Source organism: Streptopelia decaocto (assembly GCF_964273445.1).
Source record: "Streptopelia decaocto genome assembly, chromosome: 6".
Classification (NCBI taxonomy): Eukaryota; Metazoa; Chordata; class Aves; order Columbiformes; family Columbidae; genus Streptopelia; species Streptopelia decaocto.
The window spans coordinates 22,694,323-22,703,989 of NC_138660.1; the positions used below are offsets into that span (position 1 = coordinate 22,694,323).

The window sequence follows — 9,667 nt, forward strand, 5'->3', positions numbered from 1 at the left end:
CCCCAAATTGAGTCTGTTCCTTCAGATCTTTTGATCTCAGAAAGCACCTGGTATTGGAAGTGACTGCAGCCTACTCAAATACCTATAATGTCCTTTTGAAAATAATATCTTCCCTTCCTCTGCAGACACCTACGGTCTTTTACCATACACAGGAAGGCACAGCTGCCTGATTCTTGCAGGCAACTGAGGCAGGTAAGTGCATCAGGCTCTTTAGTTTTCATACTGACTGGTAGTTTTGTCAATGACTCTGAGGCAAACTACGTGTAATAGTGCCCTGTCTGCTCCCAAAGCTTAAGGGAGGATAAAGAATAACGTGCTTAGGCATGCTTGCAAACTTTCCTCAAAATGGACATCTTAGAGCTAATCTTAGATCCTCCTAAACCTACAATGAGGAAGATTAGGCGTGAGAGTGTTTAATTTTTTAAAAATTTCATTACTGTGACAAAGGTCGTTTTTTCTTTTTTTCTTTTTTTTTTTTCTTTTGCTCTTGTGTTTCCTTTTAACCCCCAAAGTAGCAAGGAAAACACCCATCACTCAGAGAAAAGGTCCCTTGGCCACTTCTCCCAGCCACCAGCCCTCACTGTCACCTTGGTTTGATGAGCGCTGGCAGACAGGCTCACACTGGAGTTGCACTGGCAGCATTTTTTGCAGACAGCACCAGCTGAAAGAGGCTTTTCTTCTTCCCTGCCCGAGCCACCCAGATCAGTCAGGCTGGCACAATTATTCATGGGGAGGGGGCAGCTCACAAAGAAAAGCAAATCAAGAAACTGAGTTGGGATTTGTTTGTTTGTTGTCTCTGTTGTGTTTTGTTTTGTTTTGTTTTTTCATTTGCAGAGCCATTTTTAGTCCATGTAAATTCCCTGACACAAAATTCCGCCAACATGACAGAGCGGGTGGCATGGGGACAGACACCAGCACTGCTATGAAGCAGCAGAACCGCCCTCAAGAGGTGGCAGCAGGAGTGGAGTTAAACATTGCCCCACTCGGAGTTTAAAGGTTCATTTGAGAGCTTTCTTTCCAATTGTCCATTAGGTTACAAACTCTCAATTACCTATTTAAGAGAGTTATATCCATATATCCAACAGTGGGGATACACACAGAGCATGACCAAAAATCCCCAAAACCAAACCAAACCACCACCAAGAACCTATTTTCTTTTTCTCCTCTTTTTTTTTTAACCTCTAGTGAAGTAAAATGACCAACACCCCATCCACTAATTTGTGGGAAAACATAATAGATGTAATCATATGGAATCACAAGCCTCAAAACCCAGCAGCACTGAGTTGAAGAACTGTTTCTAAGAACAGGTTAGGAATTTGCAAATCATCTTCCTATAAGTTCTGAATTAAACTACAAAGACTCCCATTCTACCTGAAGTGAAAACAAGACAATCATTCACTGCCACGTCAAACATACATTAACCACACATTAAAAACAGACAATGAAGAAAATAGAAATCAATAATAATTTCAAAATAAAAACAGAACTGATTTAGCCTTCATCTAAATCAGCACTTTTAGAAGAAATTAAAAATGCAATTGAAGATACAGCTAAAGTAGCCATAAGCTCATAAAAACCACAGTAAAACTGAATAAAACAAGGATTCTTCAGTAAGTTTTGTGGATACTTTGAAACAATTGCAAAAGTTGTTACCTCTGGCAAGTGTGGAAATCAGCAAGGAAAAAACAAACACCTTGCATGGCAGAAAGATAACAGGGGACAGCACAGCTCTGGCTGACACACAATGACACTGCATAGAAGCACTTTCCAAGATTAGAACCTAGTTCACATTCTTCTGCCACCTACACAAAAATCAAGGGGGAAAAGAGGGATCTCCAGGCCTCTCAATACTACCATAACCTTTTTCAACTCGAGTTGCTCAACTCAAGTTCAGTGAGGGAAAAACAAGCTGGACCTTTTAGTTTTTACCCCACTCCAAGTCTTCTGGAAATCACAGTAGGAAAACCAGGAGTACCAGTGCAAGGCATTGCTTGGAAGAGAAATTATTGTGGGTCTAGAGTAAAACCCAGGCCTGCAGCACCCATCTACAGCTTCCAAAAATCAGCTCGGATCTCTACTGGAAATTAGATCAACTCCCTGAATTGAAAAGACAATAACTAAATACCTACCTACACTAGTAGTGAACTACATGTCAATCAGGAGTCCATATGAGTCATGAACACCCTGCAATTACCAGCCCATTACAGACAGAGTGCTCAGAACTCATGTTTAAGTAACAGGGTTTGGGGTTTTTTTAATCTCCTTATGAATTACTAATCTCTCTGTGATATCTCCTTGATTTACCCCCTGCTTTACTGCTGCCATCAGCCTGTTCATCAAGCCGTTAACAGACTGGCTGCCAGGGTAAAGGGAGATGGTTTCACGGAGCTCGTGAGCCTCAAGAAATCTTGATTTTTTTTTTTCCCCGGGAAGTTCCAAACCAATCTGCTTCCACTCCATTCCCGTGAAATGGGAAAACATGTTCCCCACTTTTCAGGGCTTTGCAAGGACAAACTGTGCGATGTGTGAGAAGGAAGGTGCTCTCATGCAAGAACTGCTGAAAAAATAATAAATGCAGAGTATTTCAGACACCAGAACCAATGGCTGCTGAACAACTTCTCAACTGCTCCTTGAAGACTCATCTTTGCCAAATACCTGAGGCCCAGGTCTCCTCTCCCACTGCCGCCCCATTTGCAGTTCGTAGTCCACCATTTCAGAAAGCCACATCTCAAAACCAAACATCAGCCGAATAGCCAGCGAACTACACATCTTCCTTTGCAAATATTTCCTAACGTTGTATTATTCCCAAAGTAGTTCTTACCTCTCCAGCCTTAAGGAGACCAGCAGATGCGTAGTAGTTAGCCACAATACAGGCACGCAGCTTATCCATCATCCTCCGTGCTTCAATCAGGCGCTAAGGAAATAAGAGGTAACATATAGTAATGGATAACCATTGCAAGCAATCCCCCTGAACCCTGATATACCAGAACCTTACGTATTTTTAAGAACCAAATGTTTATACCTGATCTATAACTTCAATTTCATGTTCTTTACTCTTCATTTCGACAGCAAACTGTTCTTTTATAATTGTCTCAATCTTCTGCACAGCAACATCTCGAGCTGTATGAGGCCACACATGGAAAATAAAGAAGAAGGAAGTATTTATATCTCTATTTTTGAGGCTCTATTTGAAAACATAGAGATCAGAAATCACTATGGAGTAAGAAGTGAAGGGATAATAAGTTCAGCACACACACAAAAAGGAAGGATCATTTTTCTGCAAAAGAAAGTAATTCATCTTAACAAAAACCACGTGTATCTTTAAAAGCTGGCTTATGTGGAGAGCGATTTTTTCTTTTTTAGGTCTGCGATGACAAGTAACAGAAGATGGGAAGAGCAGGACCAGTTTGTTTATTTCTGTCTCAGTAAAGTTGTAAACAGTAAAAGGAAAACTCAAGTGTGCCACAGCCAAGTGCAGTTACCGCTGTGATTGCACAGGACTACGCTGGAACACTACGTACCTTTTTCTGCTCTCTTTGGCCCGATTCATTTCCAGGAAATTTACACCACATCACGCAGCAATAATAAGGCAAACTAATACTTTATATGTTCCACGCTGGCATGAAGCACAGCCTGCTCTGGAGTGCCTACAAGCCTTTTATTACCCACAAAGGAAACTACATTATCGAAAGCTTGTCTACGTCTTACAAAATCCTCTTCCAGCACTGCAGTCAAAAAATTCTAGCCTTTCAGTGGTTTATTGACCTCAGTGGAAAGCATGTAGTTTAGTATTTCAAACTGTGCAAATATTTTACAGCAAATTAGCGCCTAAGAACTTAATTGGTATTTTATTGTGTTTTTCTAGAACATGTATAAACATAGGAAGAACAATTCTTTTTGCTCTGCACCTACTGTAAACTTTAATATTGCCTTTTCTTCAAGTCACCTCCATTATATCAAAGGGGTTCAAACAATTATCTGTTTTTATCAAGTTCTAAGCAAGAACTGAGAAAGCAGGAATTGTACTTCTAGCAGGAAGCGTGGAAAAGGTCCTCCAGCCTGTGTCAGCAGCACAGTGACCCCACCGCAAAGCAGATCAGAGAAAAAGCTGGGGTTCCTCTGAAAAACAATCTCACATTTTTCCTATGTGGAACAGGGGAGGCAACAGCATGAAGACTTTGTTTTGAGCTTCAGAGGAAGCATTTGTTTTACGAAAGGGTACATATCTGTTTGAAGAGGCTTCTAATATCCCAAAAGACATAGTAAAGAAATCAAAAGCAAGCCAAAACTTTGCTGGTATGGCTCCAGCTAGCATATATCATTTTACTGTCTGATCAGGTACCTACAACAGGAGTAAGGCAACTGATGCTTCTATATGCAACGGGGGTATTCTAAATATTTTTGCTTATTTCCAGATACCTGTGTACATATCTATTCTAGGATCAGAAACAGTTCAAGCCTACATTAAGATAAAATTATGGTTGAATCTGTATGAGTAATGCAAAATTAAAAATCAGAGGGATATAATTTTCCTCCAGCCATGAACACCACGCCTAGGAAATTCACATGTAGGGCTACATCTAAAATAAACCTAAACAGATTAAGGTATGAAATGAACAGTTCAGACAGGGACAACTGCATCTTTTCCCAAGACTGATGCCATGCAACACTAGCATTACGACAATTAAAGCACTTCAGGATTTGTGGTTATATTACAGAGGCTTTTAAGAACATTTTATTTTCGTATTTTTTCCAGCTTAGCATCAACCACAGTGCCTAATTAAGATCATGTTACTGAAATTTGTATACTTAAGGAATTCTTATATCCAAAGTTGGAGATCTTCCACGAGAGGAAGAAAGAAGTGTACTTGGGGGCATCATCTGACCAGAAAGTTCACTTTAACACGGACAGTTTTATGAGGCCCTGAGACTTTGCCTGCTAGTTATTAAAACCTTCTGAAAAGTTACTTCAGAAGCAGATTAAAAACCCATCTGCGGTCCTGGGGACACTCCACCACAGAGGGTGGCAACTTCTGGCAGCCAGGCAGGGCAGGCAGCTGGGAGCGGTGATGCTGTTCTGCACAGGCAGCTCCAGTACGGCTGGCTCCTCAGTGACCTGGCAGACACGACCTACACAGCAGCACATCCAGCCCAGGATTCAGCCTCCTCAGACTTCTCCAGCTGCATGTCACCCTCCAAAACTGCTCCTGCAAAGCCATCATCCATCCCTCTCCAACTGGCAGCTCCGGAAGCCTGCTCTGTTCCTGGATCTTCTTCAGATCCTGCAGTCAGCATGAGTTTTCTCACCTCCCTGTTTGTCAGCTCCTCCCATCACGATCCTCTCACTAGCTGTGCTATGCCAAAAATCACTAGCCTCCTCCCTGTCCCAGGGGCAAGGAGCTCTACTCTCATTTGCCCAGAGACAACTGCAACCTGTCCCAGGCACCCTGCCAAGAGGCTGGTTCCCAAAGCAAGCATATCTGAGCGTGCCAAATGCAAACCTACTCATCCAGCTACTCTCTCCACTACACTTTTTTATCCATCTTTCCTTCAGTCAGGTAGCTGCTCCTTTGCATCTTTCAAAGGCCCTTCCTTCTCCCTGACTTACCCCTTCCACATTGCTCCACTTCACTCTATCTGCTCGTTCTTGCAAACATTTGTCATCTTCCAAGAGCCAGCCTACCCACCACAGGGTTGTGGATTCCTTTTACCCCTACTGTGGGGCCACAGATTTCTTCCCCACCTCCCCTCCATGCTGTACTGCGACACGCATCCCCCAAAATGTAAATGAACTGCCAATCTTTCTGGAAGCAGACTTCAATTGCAAAACAGGTGCACAGGCTGGAGCACATCTCAGCGTGGGAAGATGCTGGGAAGATGCACTGGCAAATACTTCAGCAGGCAACAGGAACCAAAGTGCACGGCTGGGGCCCTGGAGAGCTATTTCTCTAGCTGCTATCATGCACCAAAGTCTGCATCCTCACACCTTAATTATATGGTTCAGCTAGCAGCAGGAATGGTTCCACATATGACTATCATATCATCATTTGGCTATGCAGGTATATCACTCGCTCCCTTGTATCAATTTCTGCCCTTTGACCCTCAGCTCCTACCCCAGCCCTCTCCTGACCTATCTGCAGACAGCATGCACATGCACAGCACATCCACCCGGGAGATCCCTTCCGTTCACACAGCTCCTACCTGACTGTTCAGCCGCTTTGTGACGCTTGTTGGGATGCGTGATGGTGATCTCCTCATAGTCAGGGTCCTTCTCTGCAATCACTCTCTTGATCCCAGACATGTTCTCTCCACTGCTGCACTAAGAAGAAAAATAAAAGCATGACTGTCACCCACAGTGACCTTCTAGGCAGGCTTCAGCCTCCCGCCATGGGGAGGCCTGCGGTGCACCTCCCAAAAGAGTTGGGACACTTCCTTCCCCAGTTGCTACAGATTAACTGGTCCTGCTCCACATAGTCCAGGAGCTTCAACTGCCTCCTGATCTCTGAAGCTCAGGGCAGCCCGGGCGCATACAGCCATGGTGCTGCGATACCAAACCACTGCCTGCTGAAGCAGAGCCCCTGTGCCCCACCACCAGCAAGGTCTGCAGAGGATCTGAGGGGACACCCTGAGGGGTGACTGCAGGAGAGACGGGTGTCCCCCAGCACAAGCATCACCACCGACACCGACCCGCGGCCCCGAAACGTGGGGAGACACGAGGCCCCGCGACCTCGCCTGCGGGGCCGGACACGCACCGGTGCTCAGCACGAACCCGGGCCCCGCGCGGGCTCGCCGCTCCGAGAACTTTAACCCGAACCACGACCCTCCCCGCGGGAAGGGGCAGCGGCTCCTCCGGGGCGGGAGGAGCCCGGCGCAGCGCGGACCGCCCGTGCCCCGGAGGGACGGTGGCCACAGCCGCCCCCGCCGCCGCGGGGCAGCACCCGCAGCCGGGCGGCAGCGCCGAGGCCGCGCCAGGCGCGCTGTCCCGGGGGGCGGAGCGGGGCCGGTGGCGGGGCCGGGACCCCGTGGGCGGGGCGGTCCCGCGCGGCCGGGCCCACGTGCGCGGCCGGCGCCGCTCCCCTCCCCCCGCCCGCGCACACAAAGCCGCCCCGGCCGCGCGCTCCTCCCCCGCCCGCCGCTCACCGCGCTCCGCCGCGCGCCGCCCGGCCCGGCCACGCCTGCACCGGCCGCCCCGCCCGCCGCCCCGGGGCGCTCAGGGCCGGCCCCCGCCGGCCCGGCCCGCCGCCGCTGCCGCCGCCGCCAGCAGCGCCGCCGCCGCCATGAGCGCAGGGCCGAGCGCCGGGCTGCCCGTCAGCGGCTGGGGCGGGCCCGCGCAGGCGGACAGAGGCGAAGGGGCGGGACGGGGCCGGGGACCGCCCCGGGGGGGCCCGCACCTGCTGCCGCGGGCAGGTGCCGCCTCGGCGGGAGGCGGAGGGCGGGGCCTCGCCCGCCGGTCCCGAGGGAGGGAGCGGGGAAAGTCCTTCGGGTGAAGGCGGGCGGACCAGGGTCGCTGCTGCTGTGGGGAACCGACCGCCTCCCGCCGGCCTCGAGTGTGAGCGAACGAGCGGATCGCGGGCAGTGATTTACCCCCGGCACCGGAAAAACGCCCCGAGATCAGCCACGCCGTCATGTTTCTGTTCAGATATGTTCGTGTGTCTAATCCTGATTTATTGGCTGAAGCAACCTAAGTAATAATTTGAGGAAGGCATTTTAATGCAGAAGCTATTCAGTGAAAGGATGATTATTAGAAAAAAAAAGAACAAAAACCAAAACCCACCAAGAAATGAGGCATGGGCTGACTGACATGCAAGACACAAGAGCCCACAGCAAGTGCCCTGGAGCACCGTGTCACCTCACCACTGGGTGTGTGGCCCCCGCCTGCCCTGACAAGTTGTGCATCCACTGAAGGGAGTTTTTGTACTGACCTCACTAAATATAGGCTTCAAAAAAAAATCTTTTACCATACTTACTACTCACAGTATTTCATAGCCTCACAAATCAGAGCTAAAATTGTCCAAATAAGCATAGTTAATGCCACAGTTTGGTTGGTTTTGGGCAGACTGTAATACCTCTGTCAGGTGTGGCTAATGGTGCTTTGGTCTGTGGTAGTCCCAGCATAAATTCATGTCCTGCTCGTACATGTATTTGCAAACTTATTTATGAGGCCACTAATTACCAGTCATGCTGAAAGTTCAAGGCTTAGCCCTTGAAGTGCTCTTTTTTTTCCCCCGTTTTCAGGACTGCTACTACAATGGCTGTCTGACTTTCCCAAGCAACTAATGTGAACTATGGCAAATCAATGGAGACTGTTCTTGTACTCAAATTTGTATCATGCTCACCAGGATACATATATAATGTAGTTCAATTTTATGTTCTTCCTTTTCCCTGCTTAGTGGAATGATGAATAGGCTGTTGTTAAAATATTGCTGCCAGCTGGATGTTTTTAAGACTTAAAATAACTTAAGATGGGCTTCCAGCCCTCAAAAATATTTCCATTGCTTTGCAGTCTGTGGATTCCTTCAGGCAATGTTACTTCTTTCAGGAAAATAAACTTCTGCAAGTGTTGAACTTGGTCATAACTTACTTTTGGCACCACAGCAAGAGCTACCTGGTTGCTGTAAAGGAGCCTGGCCACACTGTACAACTGCAGAAGGCGCCATTGGCTTGCCAAGTTTAATTCCATCTTAGAAGGTATTTGAAAACCACTATGTATCCCAGAAGTGCAACATACAGACTTATTTCTGTGGGGGAGGTTCAAAACTGTTGAAATTAGTGAAGGCATTGATACTTCAATTTTCTGCATCTCAAAGCCGCAGGAAAAAAAAAAACAAAAAAAAAAAACCCAAACATGAAAAATGCAGTAGTATTATGTTGTCTATCTAGGTAAGTTATGTTGAAATGCTGAATATCTAGCACCATTTCTACAAAGAACGTCTCTTTCCTTGTATTTATTTCTCTGTGTCAGAGACACAAAGTATCAGGGCCCCAGTGTCTTCGGGTTTATTTTGGTATGTCCAGAAGATCCCACATTTGAATACACCACACAGGAAACAGACTTGTGATACAGATTATATCTCAGGTGGGGTAAAGGGCAAAGCTATGGAAGCTGTATTTGACTGCCACAATACCTAAAATAAATGTTTTTGGGAAGAAGATAAGACTAGGATTACATGAAGGGCAAGTTCTGAGATCCAGAATGCACATTACAGGGAAGAAGCAGCCAGGAGTCCTGCTAAATCTGTGGAAGATTGATGTAATCTGTAAAAAACGAGGTATTAAACCAACTACTTTCTTTGTATCAGTTCCTCTGCAGTAGTACCACTCCATCCCAGTCCGAACCCTCCCTCTGCCATCTGTAATAGGGCCTTGAGATGACCAAGTAGCTAATTTTAGGAGAATAAACTTTCTATAGGATTCTTTCCAACCTGTATTGTTGCCAGTCACCTTCCTAGCGTTATGGTACCTTTTCCTCATTTCCCATTCACATCCTTTTCCCATTGCAATACCCAGGACTAACTAGTATTTCACATCCCACCCCCGTGCTTCATTTTTCCAGTTTTTTAAGTTTACTCTTCTGCAATTTCCAGCTTGCCTTTATTCATGTCAATAATAAGTTCCATGACAAGGACAGAAAGATGAGCAGACTAGGAGAGAGAAGAATGGATTGACT

The 9,667-nt window shown here is 46.8% G+C and overlaps 1 protein-coding gene across 12 annotated transcripts in view; it reads right to left on the reverse strand.

Annotated features, from left to right (window-relative positions):
* YEATS2 (YEATS domain containing 2) overlaps window positions 1-7,226 on the reverse strand; it is a 47,061-nt gene extending 39,835 nt beyond the window's left edge. For 10 of the 12 annotated variants that reach the window (XR_014184474.1, XM_082056912.1, XM_082056910.1 and 7 more), the window contains exons 1-4: window positions 7,141-7,226; window positions 6,202-6,319; window positions 3,023-3,120; window positions 2,822-2,914 (exon numbers count right to left, since the gene is read on the reverse strand). Coding sequence is in view for 11 of the 12 variants with exons in the window: in XM_082056912.1 (XP_081913038.1) it covers window positions 2,822-2,914; window positions 3,023-3,120; window positions 6,202-6,301 (291 nt within the window). In the remaining variant the exon portion in view is untranslated. Of the gene's footprint in view, window positions 1-2,821; window positions 2,915-3,022; window positions 3,121-6,201; window positions 6,320-6,752; window positions 6,949-7,140 lie in introns of those variants that run through there. The other 2 variants (XM_082056914.1, XM_082056913.1) reach the window with 2 other exon arrangements.
* Between the last annotated feature and the right edge of the window lie 2,441 nt (window positions 7,227-9,667).